The sequence below is a fragment of the Saccopteryx leptura genome, chromosome 3 (genome assembly GCF_036850995.1).
Source record: "Saccopteryx leptura isolate mSacLep1 chromosome 3, mSacLep1_pri_phased_curated, whole genome shotgun sequence".
In the NCBI taxonomy this organism is placed as follows: Eukaryota; Metazoa; Chordata; class Mammalia; order Chiroptera; family Emballonuridae; genus Saccopteryx; species Saccopteryx leptura.
Window position 1 is genome coordinate 108,540,571 of NC_089505.1, and position 21,206 is coordinate 108,561,776.

General features: G+C 49.2%; 1 protein-coding gene across 1 annotated transcript in view; it reads right to left on the reverse strand.

Moving 5' to 3' along the window:
• The window catches only part of CSMD2 (CUB and Sushi multiple domains 2), a 597,382-nt gene that overhangs the window by 646 nt on the left and 575,530 nt on the right, over window positions 1–21,206 (reverse strand). Inside the window, exons 58-68 of the mRNA XM_066375796.1 lie at window positions 20,163–20,339; window positions 18,871–19,050; window positions 18,266–18,439; window positions 15,295–15,468; window positions 14,890–14,963; window positions 11,505–11,616; window positions 10,744–10,923; window positions 7,056–7,118; window positions 5,609–5,770; window positions 3,281–3,393; window positions 1,345–1,432 (exon numbers count right to left, since the gene is read on the reverse strand). Coding sequence (XP_066231893.1) covers window positions 1,345–1,432; window positions 3,281–3,393; window positions 5,609–5,770; window positions 7,056–7,118; window positions 10,744–10,923; window positions 11,505–11,616; window positions 14,890–14,963; window positions 15,295–15,468; window positions 18,266–18,439; window positions 18,871–19,050; window positions 20,163–20,339 — 1,497 coding nt within the window. The remainder of the gene's footprint in view (window positions 1–1,344; window positions 1,433–3,280; window positions 3,394–5,608; window positions 5,771–7,055; window positions 7,119–10,743; window positions 10,924–11,504; window positions 11,617–14,889; window positions 14,964–15,294; window positions 15,469–18,265; window positions 18,440–18,870; window positions 19,051–20,162; window positions 20,340–21,206) is intronic.

Genomic DNA, 21,206 nt, shown 5'->3' on the forward strand with positions numbered 1-21,206 from the left:
CACCCACCTGCCTTCCGCTCACACTCAGACCTTCCCGGGGAGCAGGGGCCCAGGGGTACTGGTTATATCGTATGCAGAGAACAGCGTTCAGGCCTGGGGAAGCCAATCTGCAGGTGGACTTGAGACTATGCCTCAGAATAAAATCTTAAAAGAATGCAGCCCTTGAGAAGTTCACAAGGAAGCCAAAATATGAAATGGATGCACGGGGACCTGCTCTGGTGGAAGTGGGAGAGAGCACCCTGGAGTTTCTGCCTCTGGAGGGCCTCCCTTCCTCTCCAGCGCCCCCTGAACAAGACGGGGGGGGGTGCTCAGAAGAACACAGCTGGACAACATAGTCCATTTAGTGCCCCCCGCCTAACTGAGGGGGGAGGGGGGGTCCTTCTCAGGAGACAGGGCGTCAGCTGGAAGCCAGAATGAGAACGGGGGCTTCCTGCGGTCTCTGCAGTGTTTCAGGCTGAGGGGTCAGGTATTTGAAGGACTGCTGCAAGGAGGATGGGAGTCTTACTCCACACAGCTCAAGAGAGCAGAGCTAAGAGGAGCTCTTGGGGACGAGGAGGGTGGAGTGGGGACAACAGGGAAGCAAATTTCCACTTAAGACAAGGAGAAGCTTTCTGGAGGTCAAGAGCTCTGAGAACATGCAAGGGACTGCCTCTGCCAGCAGGGGACCCTGGCGACAGGCGACGTCAGCACCAGGGATACAGAGCAGGCTCTGGAGCACCAGGACTGCCTCCTGTCTCCCCTTGTACCACTCCCAAGAAACCAGAACCCTCCCCCCATTAGAGTCTGAGGCTGGGCCCCCAGAGGGTCTGGGTCAAAGCCAGTCTCTAGAGTGAGGATGCTGGACATGGGTGACATGGAGCATGCTTGGTGAAGGTGACAGGGAGAGCAAGGGAAGGCAGCCTCCTTGACACCCAGTTTTCTTGTCTGTACAACGAGGACTGCAACACCAACCTCCGGGACATGCGTGAGGAAAGGACAGCACAGATAAAGGCACCCCTGGGAACCCCACGTCTTAGTGCTTAGGGATGTCTGGGTAATGCCCCGAGGGCTGGCCAGACAGTACTGCAGGGGGCTTGAGACCTAGTGCCCCTTAAGCTGAGGGCTCTCAGCTCAAAAGCTGAGCATGAACCTGACAAAGGCTGAATGTGTTACATATTGTGCTTATTTCTGGAGAACTCTTCCATAACGTTTATCAGACTCTCAAAGGCATCCCTAATCCAAAAAAGATGAAGAACTCCTGTCTTAGACTACTGATTGTCTCCAATCCCCTACCCTCCACCCCAATACACACGTTTCTTCTCCACACCCACGGGCTCACGCTTCCAGGGGACAAGTGCTAGTTACCGAGTCTCTGAAAGCCGAACTGCCCAAAGCCATGGCCCTTGACGGAGCCTTGGTAGATGAAGGTGCCTCCAGAAGACTCTGAGGAGACCTGTGGCGGTGGGAGCAGAGTCAGGTGGGAGGCACGCACACGCACGAAGGACACAGGAGACACACACTCATAGCTACGTGTCACCGGCCCACCGGGTTCACCCTCCTGCCCCTCGCCCTGACACACAGACAGTGACTGTCACACCCAGGCACGGGCAGAGCATGACTGAGTGCTGGGGGTGGGGCAGGGGCACCGACGGCTTGTACGAGGCAGGGAGACATTTTTATTGCCCACTTGTCAAATCATTGAACCTGTCTGTGCTTCAGTGTCTCATCTGTCAAACAGGAACAATAACAATACTTATGTCTTAGGGTGTCTGTGAAGATTAAATGAGTTAATATAGACGAAGCACTTACAATGCTCAACAGGCCCTAGGTAGGTGTTAGCTATTGTAACTGTCATGAAGAACTGACTTTTAGAGCACCGTGGAACAGACCAAACCTTAATTAAAAGGTACATAGCAGATTTAACATAGTTTGAAGAGTTCATCACAGTTCCGTTAGCTACAATTTTTTTTCGCGGGGGGGGGGGGTGGTGGTGGTGTAATCGGGAACATAACTCTGAACCTCTGCCACTTGCCTCCACGAGGCTCGTGAACAGGCCCCGCGCTCAGACATGCTGCGTGGGCGGCTCCGCTGAGGGCGTGCCCTGAGGGTGCTGGCGCTGCGGTGTGCCTCCCAACTCCGCTCCCGCCCCAGGCTGGCGCCCTCTGTCTATGGTGCTCTAGGCTGACTCTTCACCTGTCCCCCCAGACAAGCTCGGGGTGACACAGCAGTGGGCTCTGTGGTTGGCTGTCTCCTAGGCAGCTGTTCCAGCTGCTCCAGGCCCTGCAGAGCTCCATTGTTGTCTGGCCCCTGCGGGCACTCCCAGCTTCATCTCCCAGCTCAGACCCTTGTTCCTCTCACCTCTGCCAACCCTCCCAGCATGGTGAGGTCTGTTGTCCCAGCAAGCGTTTGAATTACTGAAGCCGGTCAAGATTGGGACACCCAAGGGGGTCCACAGGACACACCCAAGAATACCAAGACATGAACTGTCTGTGTCCGCCCCTGGAGAAGCCATGGCTTCTCTTTATGTGTTTATAAAGTGAAGTCGCTAAAGCCACGGTCCTCCACCAGCTAGTCTTGTCCAGGAGGACGTACCCTGACTCCTCAGCTCTCTGCTACTCCGGCCACCATGACCTCTCCCTCCTTTCCACTCTCCTTCTTCTAGCTTCAGCAGTCTGACCCAGGGAAGCCCAGGACGCGACAGGCTCAACTCCACTACCAGTGAAATCGGAAGGTATGGGCAGAGGAGCCGCCCTGGGGACCGGACTTCCACCTCAAGGATGCCCTACAATGTAGCAAGTCCTTCCCAGCAGGGAATGCAAGGAAGTTGTATCCCTTCCCCCATTTCGCGGTCTCCCGAGCTGTGCTGAATCACGCACAATCCCATCCTTAAATGTGAGTAGATGTTCTAGGTAGTCACTGGGGACTTGCCCCCTGCTCCCAGCTCCCACCACCTCACCATGGCCTTTAACTTGCTTGCATTCACTCACACACCTCCAATTCCTCGCTTTTGGCTGTAACATTGGAACCTACTCCATCTCGCACAGATGTTCCGACCCTCTGGACTCCCAGCCTCCTGGCTCTCTTTATTCTTTCCTTTGCCCCCTTCACTAGCCGGCGAGGACTCCCCGGCTCCCAGTTCCAGCCTTACAGAAAACCTCCTCCCAGGTTTCCGTGTGGATCCCAGGAGTTCCCACCTTCTTCTCCCCTCCTCTTCCCTGCCAGCGCCCTGGGACTCGGGGTGGGCCGAGGGCACGGGAGTCTAGGGACCCAGTGAGATGAGAGTGAGATCTGCTGAACTTACATGTCCGTCTAGAGCCCAGTGATCATCTTTGAACTTATTCACAAAGATCTCCACAGGCCCTGTGATCTGGTAAACCTGGAGGAGGAGATGGAAATCTTCTTTCTTGTAAATTCCTGAGAAAAGAAATAAAGTGCAGAGCGTATACTTGAAAGATCGGGGAGAATTTCAAAATCTGAATTTGTGGGTTGGTGGGTGTGAGCGTCTGCGTGGGATTTCACGTGTGGGTGTTGCTATGAGCCTTCCGTGCACAACTAACTGTAGGTGGGTAAGGGCAGTGCTCCCGGGGAGTATGTGTAGGCTGACTGGGAGCGCATGCAAGAGTGTGCACGTGCATTAATAGACAATGGATTACTGGCCCGTGACTGTGACCCTGTTTACACATGTGCGTGTGGGAATAGAGTAAGTATGGTTTTGTCTCTGTGAATGCAGCAGCTAATGTGTGGGTGTGCTTACAATCCAGTGCGTGCAGGAATGCATGAGTGACGTATCCGGGAGTCTGTGGACATGTTTAGGACTCTCTAAGACGGGTCGGGAACCTATGGCTTGTGAGCCAGATGTGGCTCTTTTGATGGCTGCATCTGGCTCGCAGACAAATCTTTAATAAAAAAAAAATAACGTCAAAAATAGAAAACATTCTCATGTATTACAATCCATTCATTTCCTACCGCTCATTTTCATGGTTGCGGGTGGCTGGAGCCAATCACAGCTGTCCTCCGGGACAACACCAAATTTTTATTGGATAATATGTAACATACATGGGTCATTGTATGGCTCTCATGGAATTACATTTTAAAATATGTGGCATTCATGGCTCTCTCAGCCAAAAAGGTTCCCGACCTCTGACCTAGAGCAGAAGAGTGAATGGGAACGTTTGCTCGTGTTTGTGTGTGCGTGCATGGACAAATGGCTGCGAATGTGTGTGGGCTTGTGTTAGTGTGGGCACTCCTTCACTTGTGCGGTCATGTATCTATCTATTCAGTAAATACTTTTTTCCTATGGTATTTAGTTTTCTGATTATAGAAGGATCGAAAGTTGGGTAAATTTTGAAAACAGCAGAGATGCATGAAGGAAAAAAAATCACTCTTGATCTCACTACCAAGAAATAGCCACTGTTACCATTTTAGTGTTATAAATATAATTCTTTTTTCTTTTAAAAGCTGGAGTCACATTTGAAATGCATTATAGTGGATGTAGTTCTTCTAAAATTGACACAATATTTTATCCAGCAGATATACTATAATTAATATACCCATTTCTTTATTTTTAGATATTTCCATTTATGTAATATGAATAGCCCTGTGAGTGTCCTATATTTATAAGTGCTTGACTCCATCTGTAACTATTTCTTATGCGATGAATTCTGAATTCATAGGTCCAATCATTTTCAAGGATCTTGATGTGCATTGCCAAGCTGTTTTCTGGAACAGTACTCCTTTCTACATACTTTGACAAGCACTGTCTCAGGGCCTGCCGTGGAGCTTGACCTGCACTAAAGTTTATCACTTAAAAAATAAAATCTTACGGCCCTGGCCGGTTGGCTCAGTGGTAGAGCATCGGCCTGGCGTGTAGGAGTCCTGGGTTCGATTCCCAGCCAGGGCACACAGGAGAAGCACCCATCTGCTTCTCCACCCCCCCCTCTCCTTCCTCTCTGTCTCTCTCTTCTCCTCCCACAGCCAAGGCTCCATTGGAGCAAAGTTGGCCCGGGCACTGAGGATGGCTCTATGGCCTCTGCCTCAGGCCCTAGAATGGCTCTGGGTGCAACAGAGGGACGCCCCAGATGGGCAGAGCATCGCCCCCTGGTGGGCATGCTGGGTGGATCCCGGTCAGGCGCATGCGGGAGTCTGTCTGACTGCCTCCCTGTTTCCAGCTTCAGAAAAATAGCCCCCCCCAAAAAAACCTAAAAAATAAAATCTTAGTGGGCAAAGTAGAAAATTACATTTGGTATTTACTTTGATTTTTGTGATTACTGAAGAAAAACACGTTTTCTTGTTTACTGACCACCTGTACTTTGGCTTCTGGGGTCCTCTGCCCCCTGTGTCTGGTTCAGTTTTAGGGCTACGAGTCTCTTTTCTCTTTATGTCTCAGAGTCCTTTGTATGCTCAAGTTACTACTGTTTGTCATCTGGTCATTTCCTTTTGGTGCCTGGCATGTTTATCATATAAACAAAGACGAATGTTCACGTCTTCACCCTGCCCACCAGCCGGCTCTGAGCCTCCCCCCAGCCCCCCCGACAGTATAAAGCAATGACGGCAGACTCATCCTCGCAAAGGGCGTGCGCCCTCCACCCTCAGTCACCCCTGGCTTTCGCAGAGGCGGCCTGCTCCTCACCAGCCAAGTGCAACTCCACGCCGCTGTGGTCGATCATGGTGGCATTGACCTTGCTGCCGACAACCTGGAAGCCAGTCACCCTGAGCATGGCCGGCTGCTTCTTCCCCTGGTACTCGTAGGCCCCTTTCCACAGGGAATTCTTGGCAAAGACGTCCCCAGGAACTAGAGGAATGGAGAAAGGGATACGAGAGGGGTTTCAAGTGTGCTGGCAGAGTTGAGGCCACCTGCCCCGTTCGGGCCGAGACTGTTCTCCCAAACCTGAACCCGGGGGAGGGTGGGGCATGCTCCGGCCCTCCTGTGGCCCTCTTGCCTCTCGGGGTGAATGAATGGAGGGGAAGGGAGAGGAGGTAGGTAAGAAAAAAGGAGAAAACAAATAAGAAAGGGAGAGAAAGAGGGAACTAGAAAGCAGAGAGAGAAAGAGAAAGAAGAGAAGAAAGGAGGAGGTTGAAAAGATGAAGGAAGGGAAAAAGAGAAGAGGGAGAAAAGCAGTATGTGAGTACCATGTGGCAGACGGGACGTGGGCTAATGACATCAGACAGGTCTGGGCTCTCATCTTGGCTGTAACTTCTCAGTGGTTTGGTCAAATGCAAGAGCCTCAACTTCCTCACCTGTAGGCCACACCTGTACTTCTGTAAATGGGGGCCATCCCACCTATCTCATCAGAGTTATTACAGGGGATAAATGATCTAAGGTTGCAAACTTGTTATCACACGATGTCAGGCAAATAAAAACACCTAATGAGCCATAGGTACTAAAATTGTTATTTATCCTTATAATATTCTCTAAGGCAAGAGTTATAGTCCCTATTTCACCAAAAGGTCAACCGAAGCTTAAGAAGTGACGCTCATTTGCCCAAGGACACAGTTGGTCAGTGACCAAAATGGAAAAGCTGTTTGTGACATCAAATCTAGTCTTGTTTCCTGCACAATGCATGTATTAATACAATGACAGGGTTCAGAGCAGGCTAGGCTAGTATAGGATAGCTTTCCGTCGATCAGGCAGACCTGGAGCTCTGTGTGCAGCTCTGGTTGTCACACTTTGAAAGACTCAATACCTTTTTTGAAAATGTCACCATTTCCAGAAGGCTCCCTGGCCAGGACCCGGTCAGTGTGTCTGCATGACCGACCGCACGCTGCCTGGTGCTGGGCCTGGGGTGGAGGGTGGGGGTTGGTAATCAACAGCTCCAGAGCCCAAAGCTCTGGACACGATTTTGGGAAACCTTGGATCCTTCTCCTGGGTGACATGAGATTTTTGCTTCCTTCAGGCTTACCTCCTCCTGAAGTCGGCCTGGGGTTGGGAGATGGAAGGGGAAACCTGTTTGGCCCTATTGATAGTTTTCATACCCCTCCATTGGATACTCAGAAACTCATGTGCAGAAACCCATTTCTGGGTAACGAGGCAAAGGAACCAACACATTTCTTCGGCCAAAGATCTGATCCGTACACACCTGAGGCTTGGGTGAGTGGTGGCTCACGGGCAGTGTTGATGGGTCTTCCACTGGGCCGGACCTCTGCTGGGGAGAGAGAATGTGAGAAAACAGGATCAGCCTCTGGTCTGCAGTCTGTTGATAAAATAGTGGCTACCTCTTTGACATTAGTTCAGTGGGCTCTTTGAGATCTTGCTTTGGATTTATCCTCTTAGACCAGGAGGTGGGCTGCTCTGATCGTCTGGTGATGCTATGGGTAACCTCTCAGAATGATAAAATATAAAGAGTTACAGAGGAACTCCACCATATCAATTATAGTCATATTAAACAAGGAATTAAGATATAATTACATATAGTTCTTTTTTTTTTTTTTTAAAGAGAGAAAGAGAGGGACAGAGAGAGATAGACAGGTATAGACAGACAGGAAGGGAGAGAGATGAGAAGCATCAACTCATAGTTGTGGCACCTTAGTTGTTCATTGATTGCTTCTCATACGTGCCCTGACTGAGGGGCTCCATCCAAGTCAGTGACCCCTTGCTCAAGCCAGAAGCCTTGGGCTTTACACCAGTGACCTTTGGGCTCAAGCCAGTGACCATGGGGTCATGTCTACAATCCCACACTCAAATTGAAGACCCTGTGCTCAAGCTGGTGAGCCCTCGCTTAAGTCAGTGACCTTGGAGTCTTGAACCTGGGTCCTCAATGTCCCAAGCTGACACTCTACCCACTGTGCCACTGCCTGGTCAGGCCATATAGTTTTTTATTACTGTATGAAATAACAGGATCAAGCAGCGAGTCTAGTAACTACTATAATCTTGAACTAGTCAGGAACATAAACACTATTTCATGATATGAGTAAGAACTGTAAGATAATATGAAAATCTGCCATGTTTAATGGTGACAATGTCACAAGCATTGCTAACACTACTACAGGATTTTGTCCACATTCCAAATTAAAATGCTCCACTTCAGTCAGAGGTAAAGGACAATAAAGATGCTATTTCCCACCCTGCTCCACAGATCCCCTGAATGCCCCTCACTGAGGATCCTGGGTTGCAAATCCCTGTCCTGGACTCTGCTTTTCTCCCAGATGCTTGAAGGAAGACCTTGCACTGATTAAAAGTAAGTTTCTTGAGCCCTGATAGGGTTTCAGGGGGGTGTTCTCCGCCCTTGGAGTGGGGATGTTGAGCCTGAGAAATCCTCACGAGCAAAGGCAAGGGCACAGCTGTGGGCCCGAGCCAGACAGCCCAGGTCTGGACTCCAGCGCGTGGCTGAATGATTGTGCAACCTTGACTAAGTCAGTTCACCACTCAGTTACTGTCTCCTGCTGCTGAAACATCCCTCACAGTTCTGGGCAGGATACATGAGCTTATGGACATGAAAGTCAGAGCCAATAAATGTTAATGTCTTTCCTCTTTTGCAGAGAAACAACAGAAAAATCTGCCTTGTCACCAAGTCAGGATGGACTTCCCCTACTGTCTCCTTGGGGAGCCACAGAGTTCTAGCACACCCTTCCAGTCCCGGAGGTCAGTTTCTGTTCGGAACTACAAAAAGCTGCAGAGAGATTTTCCACAGTGACTTCATGAAGGTACACTTCTGACATTTGCCACAGTGTGGATAAATCTGGAGAACATTATGCAGAGAAAGATAAATACTATATATGGTGTCACTTATGTGTGGAATCTAAAAAGAAAAATGTCAATAAAAAGACAAATAGCCCAGTTTAAATATGAGTGAAATGAATAGACATTTCTCCAAGGAAGATATACACATGGTCAATAAACACATTAAAAAAGATGCTTAATACCATTTAGCATTAGGGAAACGTAACTGAAAACCACAGTGAGATACTATTCTACACCCACTGAGGATGGCTGTACAGAAGATGGACAATAACACGTTTGGGCAAGGATACAGAGAAACAGGAACCCTGGTGCGTTGCTGGTGGAAACGTAAAATGGTACAGACAGTTTGAAAAACTGTTTGATAGTGTCTAAAAATGTTAAACCTAGAGTTATCCTGTTACTCCTAGATATATACCCAAGAGAATTAAAAACATATGTCCATATAAAATGTGCAAATTTATGTTCATAGCATTATTCCTAATAGCCAAAGAGTGGAAACCACCTAAATGTCCAATAGTGGATACATGGATAAAAAAAAAATGTGGTATACCTATGAAAGCAGTACGGTTCAGGCATAACAAGGAATGACATTCTGACACATGTCATATCGTGGGTAAACCTTGAAAATATTAGGCTGGGTGAAATAATACAGATACAAAAGAACAAATGTTAGATGATTCCACTCATGTGAGGTACCCAGCATAGGCAAATTCACAGAGCTAGAAGTATAATAAAAGTTATAAGGGACTTTAGGGAAATGAAAAATGATTGTTTAATGGAGTTCTGCTTGGGATGATGAAAAATTCTGGAAATGGATAGTGGTGATGGTTGTACAATATTGCGCACGTATTTAATTAGCCCCTGAATTATACACTTTGTAATAGTTAAAATGGCAAATTTTATGTTATGGATATTTTACTGTAAGAAAAGCTTAAATAAGTATACTCTAAAAATAAAACCTTGTATTATTATCATTATATGGAAAAATATTATTTTCCCTAAATAAAAGAAATTTACAACAATTTCTATGAGGAAAACACAAGAAGACAGTTATTAAGTCCTGGCTCTAATGAAGACCCTGAACTGGAAGCCTCTCTCAGAGGCAGAACATCAAGGTACTTATGAGCTTGGGTTCTGAACCCAGACCTTCAGTGAATGAATCGCAGTTCTTTCCCTTTACCAGCTGGTGACCTCAGGCATGTTACTTAACATATCTGTGCCTCACTTTCTTCATATATTAATTACACGGGGAATAAGAATGGAACCTGCCTCATAGGACGGTTGTGAGGAATAAATGAGTTAGTACACACAAAGTACTTAGAATAATGCCTGGTGTATTGGTGTATGGCGAGTTCATCACCTGTAAGAAGGAGTTTCGTGCTATTCCAGCACTGCACTGACCATTTATCCTTGACAGATTCTTAAGACTGGATCCGGGCCACCTTCTCTAGGAAGCCTTCCCTGACTTCTCCCCTCCCCCTAAGGGCTGAATTTAGTGCCCTTCTACCGCATCCCCACAGCATTCAGCCCGTCTCTATGTCCCCGAAAGTACTGTTATATCTGCTAATCTGTCTTCTGTGGCTAAGTGTGAGCTCCTTTAGGGCAGGATTTCTGTCTTTTTACCTCCGAATTCTCCATTACCAGCACAGACATGCACAGTGATAATTCTTAATAAATAGAGAATGAATACATTCAGGAAAGGGGGAGGGAGGTCTTTGTCCTCTTGGTAATGTGAGGGATCTGTGAGTGGGTGCTATTTCGTCAAGGTTATAAATATGCATAATGCGTTAATCTAGTTTAGTGAAGCAAAGAGATGGTCTCTGTCGGATGACCTAGTGTAATCCTGAGAGAGCGCTGGAGCTCCAGCAGAAGGTAGCAGATGACAACTTGGGATGGCTTCACCATGCGCCCATTGGGACTGCCCTGGGTTCAGCTACTAGAGGCTCCGTAGCTCAGAAAATGAGCAGCAGGGACCAGCTCCTGGAAATCCTCTTCCTTTCATTCCTTTTGCCGGCCTCCTCTCAGGCTCAGCGGCCCCCTCTGGCCTCCCACCTGGAGAGGCTCACCCGAGGGCACACTACACTCACCCAGGCAGATGGGTGGTTTGCCCGTCCAGCTGCCGTCTGCTTTGCAGGTGCGGTGCTCGGAGCCGCCCTTGAGGGAGAAGCCCTCCTGGCAGGAGTAGATGAGTGTGTAGCCCATGGAGGGCAAGTCCAGGGCCCCGACATTGGCATGGGTTGGCGTCTCTGGCTGTTTGCAGTGGTGGGCTGGAGGAGAGGAAAAATATTATTAGACCCGGAGAGAACAGGGTCTTCAAGAGGTCTTTTGAACATTCTATTCCTAGCAGGGACATCTCTTTCCTTTCCCCCATGGGCCCCTCTCATGTCTAGCATCTCCTCCCCACCTCTCCTCCCACATCCCAGCTCTGGTGTCTATGGGAATGGCCAAGACGGGGATCATGTGGATTCTGGCTCATCAGCCCCGGGGGAACCGCAGCCTGCAGCACTTATCCTGAGGGATGATGGGTAATTATGGTCAAAAGCCTGAACTCTTCCATCTTGAAGGCTGGCTTTGGTAGCGTTTAGTTTTTGTTGCCACTGGCAAGATGTTCTGTTTTACTTTGCTAAGGCCTCAGAATTGCCCTCAAAGATCAGAAAGGCTTTTGTGTGAAAATCTTTTCTGCAAATCCCCAAGGAGTGACAATGACAAAGAGACCAATAATGGTGTCAGTGAGACATGGGAGCTCCCTGTCATTCAGACCATTACGGCATGTCCTGGTGCCCAGCTAGGGGGAGACAATGTGTTGTCAAGTGGATTGTGTTGGGATGCAGGTGACGTCTGCACTCACGGACACAGTCAGGCAGGGTTCCGCTCCAGGTCAGGTTGGGCAGGCAGGTCCTGGTGGTGGACCCCTGAAGCAAATAACCTTTTTGGCAGCGGAAGAGCACTGTGCTTCCAACCTGTGGCGAGGACAAAAGATCCCACCATCACCTTCCATCCAGCCACGCTTCCTAACTGTCACTTGATCACTTACTTTCTTTCCCATGACACAGGTCCCACCCCTTCCATTGCCTCCGCCTGCCACACCCTTCTTCCGCGTCTCTGCCTGGTTAAATCTCATTTATGCTTTGAGGTGGCTTATATTATTCCCCTTCAGCACAGCCTCACCCAACACCCCACGCAGAGCCATGCTCTTACGGGACACATCATACTCTGCTGTGTGAGAGAGTGCCTGGCGCTGAATCAGAAGACCCTCATCTCAGTTCTGGCTCTTGCGTTTACTCACTGGGTGACAGGCTGCATGAGACTCTACACCTTAGTCCTCCTGCGTGAGGAGTGGGGGCCAGCCCCGCCACACCGTGCTGGAATGCTGCGGCACTCGAATGTGAGGGCGGATGTGGAAGCATTGGATAAAATGTGAAGAACTGCACGAAATAGAATTATTACATGTGTGTGTCTCTTCTATGGAACTGTGAGTTCCATGAGGATGGGAGACTATCTTCCTTACAGACGTGTCCCCTAGAGCAGTGGTCCCCAACCCCCGGGCCACGGACCAGTACCAGTCCGTGGGCCATTTGGTACCGGTTTGCAGAGAAACAATAAATAACTTACATTATTTTTGTTTTATTTATATTTAAGTCTGAACGATGTTTTATTTTTAAAAAATGACCAGATTCCCTCTGTTACATCCGTCTAAGACTCACTCTTGACGCTTGTCTCGGTCACGTGATACATTTATTCGTCCCACCCTAAAGGCTGGTCCGTGAAAATATTTTCTGACATTAAACTGGTCCATGGCCCCAAAAAGGTTGGGGACCACTGCCCTAGAGAGTCTGACGCCGTGTTTGTCATCTCTGCTGAGCGGAAGAGCTGCCTTCCCTCCCGCGTGTCCTCTGCTCAGCTGTTTTCCCCACCCTCGCCCTCCGCGAGCCCCTCCCCATGGGCTCGACAGTCCTGCAACCACCAGCTCCATCTCTCCCTGTCCAACCCACGCAGCACAATGCTGCCCACTGGCTTCCTAAAGTGCAACTCGACTGCACTCCTCAGCTCAAGATACTCACGGGTTTCTATCGCCTACAGGAGCCGATTCTAATGTAGCAGGAAACTCTTAATTCCCACTCCCCTCCTCCATGCCCGACCTGTCCGTCTTTTGTATTTCATCATCTCAGTCAGCAAATGGCTGCTTATCCGCACACTTGTGCAAATCAAAAACCTCACATCGCCCTCAATTCCTCTTTCCTTTAACCTCTGGTCTGATCCATCAGCTGGTCCTCCTGATTCTACCTACGAAACACATTCTGAGCCCTTCACGTCTCCCCACGTCCACTGTCACTGCCCTCGCCCATCCCACGCTCCTCCTGAGCTACTGCAGCAGTGTCCCATGGTCCAGCCTCTATGCGTAGCCCCCTCTGATCCATTCTCTCATCAGCTTCCTGAGTGACAGTTCAAATGGCAGATCAGACCGTGTCATCTTCAAATAGGGTCCCACGGCATTTAGAATAAAATCCAAAATGCTATCGTGGCCTCAAGGCCTTGCATGACGCGGCTTACAACTTTCTGTCTTCAAAAATTATGATGTGATACTTGCTGCATACAAAAGAATACATGGAACATATGTGGACATAAATTGTAATAATAAAATGGACACTAGAGGTTGTGCCCACTACACGACTCAAGAGCTAGAAGAACATTTTCAACAAGGTGTAGGGGTGCTTGCTCCTTCCCCGCCCCGCTCCTCAGCTCCCTCCGTGGCACCATTACCTTGAATTTTGTGCTTTTCATTTCCTTGCTTTGTTAAAAAAAAAAAATTCCACCACATATTCGGACATATATTTCTAAACAATGTAAGTTTTTCTTGGTTTTAATCCTGATTGAAATAATATCATACTACCTTTGTCATTTAATATCGTGTTGCCAAGATTCACCCGCACTGGGGAGGGCTGCAGTTCATTCATGTTCACTGCTGTATAATAAGCCATTGTGTGACTCGACCACTATTTGTCCCATTTCTTGGTAACGTGTGCAAGAGTGACTCTGAGGTTGGTTTCTAGGGTTGGGACTTCTGAGTCCTAGAACGTGTGGATATTTAACTTTACAAGACAGGGCCACGTTGTTGTCAAGCCTAGCCTAGCCTTTGGCTCCTCTCCACCTCTCTCGCTTGCTTCTGACTCATGGGCTGGCCGGTTCTGTGGTCTTCTGACCTGCTCAGAACCTCGCATCTCGGTGCTCCTGCACAGTGGCTGCTCCGCCCACCAGCTCTGCACAGGGCTGGCCCACCTCGTTCGGGAGCCCACAGTTCAAGTTTAGGAGGGCTCTTCCCTCTCACTATGCTTCCTAACATAGGAACCCACTCTTTCACGCCCCTTTGTATGACATTGTGTGCAGTGCTTATAGCTCTCACAAGTTATCTTGTTAATTACCAGCCAGGGAGTCCCTTAGAGCAGACACTTAGCTGGTCTTGTCCCCACTGGATTCCTAGCATCTAGAATAGTTCATGGCAGTAGATATGTGTTGAATGAATACAGACTGAGTAAATAAATCACATCCCTTGGCTAGATCCCAACCTGTCATTTCCAGGTTAGTCCCTGATATTCCCCTGGGCACATCTTGAACTCTAGTTACTAGTCATGAACCTCCCCCCCGCTTTCCAGTTTCCTGCTCAGAGGGGCCCCTCCCAGGCTGTCCAGAGCCCTCCTTCTCCTGAAGCTCATTCTGAGCTGTGTCCACGGAGCCTGCATCTTACTGGGACAAGCCCGCCGGGCAGGGGCCTGTGTCCCATGTGGCAGCTGCTCAGTCCCGCTGCCCTGTCTGAGCCCTGTGTCTGTGGGTTGGGTACGGGCCCTTTGAGGACACAAGGTCCATCTGTCTCACTCATTTCTGTATTTCCACAAATGCCCCGCCTGACGACACAGTTGCCAGGAAGAGTTTGTGAAGCTGCGCGTGTCTGTGTTTTGCACCAGCTTCTCGGACTGGGGTGACCTCCCTCCTGCTTCTGAGGGGTGCTCCCGTGCAGCTCAGTTCAAACGGACGGAGCACTTCCTTCCTCCAGCCTCCAAGGTCTCGGCCCCCACTAGTGCTGCTCCACAAGGTCTCGGCCCCCACTAGTGCTGCTCCACAAGGTCTCGGCCCCCACTAGTGCTGCTCCACGGAAGTGCCCAGGCCCCCTGAGGCTGACAGTGACAGGAAGGGACAGGAGGCCAGAAGGCCCAATCTTGGCTGACCTCATCCATTACCTGGTAGCCCTGGGAGTTGTTCTGGACCCCAAACTGCGGCATGCCAGGGTCTGCACACATGGTCAGCGTCGGGTCTGGAGCGCAAAACAAAGAAACAGATCGCGTGGTCAATAAAATGCTCGTTGCCCCCGCTCACACTGAGACACAGATGGAGAAAGAAAGCGGAGCCGTGTCCTGATTCCCCTGCCTCTTGGTATTTCCACCCGAGTCACACCCCTGGAGGACTGTACCAATTGCGGTAGCGTCAAAACTCCAGCCACTTTGCATCCTGCTCTAAGAAGCTCAGAGGATGACCTGTCACCTTTTGCAGATGAAAGCCCTGAGCACAGGGAAGGCAAAGTCATCATCTTGGGCCCCAAAGAGGGATGCCCAGAGCTGGACACTCTGCTCCAGATCACCTCTCACCTATGCAGCTGGGCTGGGTACCACTCCACGTCCCATCGGACTGGCAGAACCTCCGTGGAGAGCCCACCAGCACCAGAGGGGGCTGGCAGGAGAAGGAGACGGACGACCTGTAGGAGAAGCCTCGGTCCTCTCTTCTCCCGTGGGGCGGGACACCAGGGTCTCCGCAGAACACAGCTGGGGAGAGAAAGGCAGGTTTGAGCTGCTCTCCAGACCCTGTCTGTGATCCCAGGGTTCCCATCCCTATCCCAGGCTTTGTTCTCTGGACAGCTTTCCCCTGGGTCCCACCTGAATTCTGGAAACGGGGGGGGGGGGGCACAGCCTGGGGTCAATGACTAACACCTGCCGCTGCATTTCCTCTCCTTCCCATATTCAGAATGCTTATCAGCAAGCATCCAAGTAATGGAGTGACATCACAGGAAGATAAAACATCGAGAAAAAATAAACTATCAGCCACCACCCAAAACTGTTTTTTCTTCCTCCATTTTCATGCTCACCCTCTTCTGGTCTTTGTTTGGTTGTAGGTAAATTTGTGTGTGGCTGCAAACCCAATGTCTAAATTTTATTTATTATTATTATTTTAAAATAAAAAAAATTTCTTTTTTTAAAATTTATTTACTTTAGAGAGGAGAGAGAGAGAGGGAGAGAGAGAGAGAGAGAGAAGGGGGAGGAGTAGGAAGCATCAACTCCCATATGTGCCTTGATCAGGCAAGCCCAGGGTTTTGAACTGGCGACCTCAGTGCTCCAGGTTGATGCTTTATCTACTGCACCACCACAGGTTAGCCTAATGTCCAAATTTTGTTAACCTTTCTTTGTTCACTTAATGTTCTGTGATTATGTCCCAGGTTTATGACATCCTTATCATTTACTGGCTACATAGTTTTGCAATGGGAGTTTGTGCCATCATTAAGGTTATCATAACCTTTTAATTAAGTACTTTCTATTATTATAAAATTACATTTGGCTTGAGCACAGGGTCACTGGCTTGAGTGTGGAATCATAAATGAGATCCCATGGTTGCTGGCTTGAGTAAGGGTTCACTGACTTGGCTGGAGCCCCCTAGTCAAGGCACACATAAGAAAGCAATCAATAAACAACTAAGGAGCCGCAACGAAGAACAGATACTTCTCATTTCTCTCCCTTCCTGTCTGTCCCTCTCTCTGTCTCTCTCTCTCTCTCTGTCTGTGTCTCTTTTGCTTAAAAAAAATTGGCTACTGAAGGCAAAGTTCCCCAAGATATCACTCTAGGCATAAAGGACACTCTTTATGCTATGATGTGTGTGTCTGTACATAGAGTCATGAGGTTTATAATAATATGCCAATAAAACAGAAGCCTGTGCCCTGAATCTGGGGCATCTAGACTTGACCAATCAGAAGTCAGTCAAAAGCCGAGTTGATTAGAAGTCACTGTTCTCTGGAAAACTGCAACTCCAAAGATAAGAAATACTAATGGATAACAGAGAAAGAACAACTCAGTCTTGTTAACAAGCAATGGTTGCCCATCGAAACAATGAGATATCTTTTTAACTTCTCAGCCTGGTAAATACTAAAAAAAATGGGGAAAATCCGTTGTTAATAAGGATATAAGTCAAGAAATATTCTCACGAACTGCTGGTGGGAGTGCAAATCGGGACACTCTTTCTGAAAGGTAGTCTGGCAACGTGTGCCCACACCTACAGAGAGCAGGTCCGTCGACCCAGCGTTCTCATTCCTAGGACTTTACCACAAGGTAAAGAAACCCTATTTTTAGGGCTCTTTCTTGCAGAACTGCTTCTAACATGATTAAATTGGAGAAATCCAAATTTGTCACCAGTAGAGGATCAGACAAGTTGTGGCATCTATCTCAAGGAAATTCTTTAAACCGTTAAAAATGATGATGGGTAGATCAGTATGTGTTGATAGAGCACGGTGGCCTACCAGTGAACACAAGCCATGAAGTGGTGAGCACAGCGCGATTCAATATCATTTATAGAAGGTTGTATTCATATTGCTCTAAATGCAGAAACACAGAGCGGTCAATGTGGCTGCACAACCGTGGCTTCTCTGGGAATTGAGAGTGCAGGTGACTGTCACATGCTTTTGGGTTTTCAGATATCATTAACATTTTCCTTGATGATCACTGTAATTCATTGCAAAAATGCAATTCAGTTATTTCTCAAGAAGAAAAGCCAGGTTTCTAGCCCAAACTCAACCCTGACACTCGCTGCATTCCTAACGTTGTCCTGAAGGTACGTGACAGTCCGAGGGGTTCACTGGGTCCGTTTGGAGCTGCTGGCTCTTGTTTCTGCTGAAACTTCCCAAAAGGAAGCAGACTATCAGTGGCACCCAAACAGTGTCAGGAGGATGTTGCTAGTTTGTTGTTGTTGTTGTTGCTTTTTTGCAGCATTAGACAAATGCCAAGTAGAAAGAGAAATTTAGTACTACCTTTTGTCCAAAGCACAGGCACTGAGAAAAACTTCCAGAACCAACTCATAGGCTATGACAAGAATAAACCACCTGGGTCCTGTTTCTCCGGGGGAGTCAGACAGAAATGAGCCCCGAAATGGACTTGGGGCTCTTTGGGACCTGACTGGGTCAGGTGGAAAAGAAATGAACTTTGTCACGAGAAAATCATGAGCTCCCAGGAGTCTCTCCTGCGCGGAGTGTTTTCCATGGAGACGGGCACGTTTCCAGCATGGGCCCCCACACCTCTGGGCACCACCCAATCCAGTTAACAACCTTTCAGGTTAAGAAATCCTCATCTCGGGCTTAATTTCTTTTCACTGTGATTCCACACAAGTCTGTAGCCAGGGCTCAATTAAGATATTCTCATTTTCTTCCTTTAAACTTCCTTTTTTTCTTTAAGAGTGTCTGACAAAGGTACTCCCTGGTTTGGGGGTGGGGCATCTGTTCTAGAGCTTCCAGCAGCAGAGCTCTGCGGGAAGGGGAAGGAGCTGGCGGACAGGACGCCCTAACGACCCCCGGGAGCAGCTTACGGAAACACTGAGGCAGCTCTCCGGTCCAGGATCCGTTCCCCTCACAAGTGAGCACGGCAGGCAGGGAGAGCTGGTACCCCTCCAGGCAGGCGTAGGTCACGCTGGAGCCCCACGTGAAGTCGGACCCCACCACTTTCCCGTTGGGGATGAGCTGAGGTGGCTTGCACATGATGGCTGAGGGGGGACAGGGGGAGACCAAAGCAGGCTGAGTTCTGGTTCCACCCTGGGGAAACCAGGCCCCAGGAACCAGCACCGATGTCATTGGATGCCCTGCACTGGGCGGGCGTCTGGGCTGAGCAGGAGCAGGAATGACCCTTTTTACTTTGGGAGCTCTGGTCTTTTTGTTCCTTACAGCATATCCTCTCTCTAGTGTGACAACCCACTCCTCTCTGCACGGCCCTCCCCTCAAAGCTCAAAGCCCAAGCCTGGCCTTGATACCTTCTGACTCCTTCCTTCCAGATGTTCAGGGGCCAGTCCTCACCCCACACTGCCCCCTGCTAAGATATCAGGGCCCTGCCTCGTCACCCTCACTTCTAGAGGTCCAAGGCCCGTGTCTCACTTTTGTTCTTTGGCCCTCTGTCCACGTCTGCAGCCCTCAGACGCACCTTTGCAGACTGGCTTGGTACCATTCCACGTCCGGTCCTTGGTGCAGCTCAGCACAGACACCCTGTGTGACTCCATCATGTAGCCAGGAACACACTGGTATGTGACAGTTTTGTTATACCTGAAGTCATTGCCCAGGCGGAGGCCATTGGCTGGAATCCCAGGGTCACCACAGTTTATGACTAGGACGGGGAGATACAACATTGTTCACTCCCAGTCCACACCCCTCTCCTCCCCAGCATTCCAATACCCCCCACTCCCCGCACATGTCCAGGAAGGAAAACTGATCAGGAATGCCCTGCCCCTCCCAGGCTCCCAGGTGGGCACTGCCCAGTTCCCTGCAAGGGTCCTTCTGCACTCTCCCTGCCCACACCATCCTTATGTACCCCAGAAACTTGGGATATGAAGACCATCCTTCTTCATCAAAGCCCACCCCTCTCAGAGGAAGTACCCAGATCTGGGACCCAAGGGGAGAGAGGTTTCCAGGTTGAAGAGCCTGAGATATGTTAATGAACCACATAGATAATTTGTCTATCAGGGGCAGGGTATATCTTGCCACCTGTTATTCTGCCTAGGAGGCCTCTGTAGGCCTGGAAGCAGGGTCTAGGGACCTATGTAATAGTCATATCTATGTTATGGGTATCAAGTGAGGGTGTGGATTGGTGAGCTCTGGCCATGGAACAAGTGACCTTGACATGGGATTTCAGACAGAGCCTAAAATCAAAGACGAGGACTCGGGAAGGGAGGATGTCAGATTCCCTTATCTTATCACTGAATTCTTTTCCAAGGCAAAGGGTCTAGGGCTGCCCTTGAGAAAAGTGAGAAAGGGGAGCAGAGGGGTTACATGATGCTTGAGAGCAGGCCGGGGCGGGGTGAGTGCAAGGGAGAGAGGAACTACCAAGGCGGTGGTGGTGACAGCGAATGGAGAGATGGGCCTGAGCCCTGGGGTCTGCGCTAGGGGAGAAAAAGGAAGTTCAAGGAGCTGGCCAGAGTCCGAGAAACAGCATCTCTGCATACTGCAACCTCTCTGGGCCCCAGTCATCTCAATGGAAAGTGGGGCGAATAGCAGCTACTTTGTGGGGTTGTGGTGAGTATCAAGTGACATAATGCATATAAAATAAAGCACTTAGCTCAGTGGCAATCACACAGGATGTGTTCAAGAAGTAGACGCTATTTGTATGAATCTCATTCAGGGGCAGATCCCGCCACTCCAGCCAGCCTTCCCAATCTCCCGCGGACAGCCTTCATCTTTGACAAGGGGGAGCCCAGTCCTCTCGGCCACCTGGGTCCTCACCTGTGCACTCCGGGTCACTGCCTGTCCAGGTGCCGTTGACCGAGCAGTGCCGGCTGAGCAGGCCTGTGGCGTAGTAACCTTCCCGGCATGCATAGACGATGGAGCTGGAGAAAACCAGGCCGTCACTGAACGTGACGCGGGCGTTGCTGGGTGTCCCGGGATTCCCACAAGAGACCACTAGGAAACCAAAGGAGCTCGTTATTCACCAGAATCAAGGCAGGCGTCGCCTAGGGGACCGAGACCTGCCCAAAGTGGAAGCCACGTGCTCGATAGGGACCCTGTGGATTGAAATGCCTCTCATGCTGCTGTTCCTCTGATCATCTCACTCTCAGGAGGGAAAACAGACCTGTATGATTTCTTTCTAATTTCTGAAACATTAAGGACTGTACTTATCCTTTTTTTTTTTTTTTTTTTACATATCTGCTAGAGTTTCACACTTTCTGGATTCTGCTGACTGCGCCCATGAGGTATTGTTTAGTACACGCCTCTGTCCCGCTGGTCCTGTAGTCAGGGTCTACACTTGGCCAGGGTTCCTCACAGGTGATTTTGTGCCTTTATAATTGTACTTCAGGAGGCACAGAATGTTTGGTTGTTTCCTGTGCTTGATGTAAAGGCTGATCTGTCATTATTAAGTTCCTATTAATTAAAGCCACTTAATGGTTTTAGAAGCAATCGATGACTGTAGACTAGATTCGTTAATGTATTGGGGGTAGAAAATGGTGATATTCTAATTCTATAATTCTTTCTGCATTTGCTAGACCTCTTTTTATAAAGAACATGCCCATCATCAAATATTGGTTTACTCTGAAATACAGTTAATACAGGACGGCTGGATAATGCTTGATTATTATTATATTTTTTATTAAGTGAGAGGTTGGGAGGCAGAGAGATAGACTCCTGCATGCGCCTGACTGGGATCCACATGGCAAGCCCCCTACCAGGCAACACTCTGCCCATCTGGGGCTGCTGCTCCGTTGCTTTGCAACTGAGCTATTTTAGCTCCTGAGGTAAGGCCATGGAGTCAACCTCAGTGCCTGGGGCCAA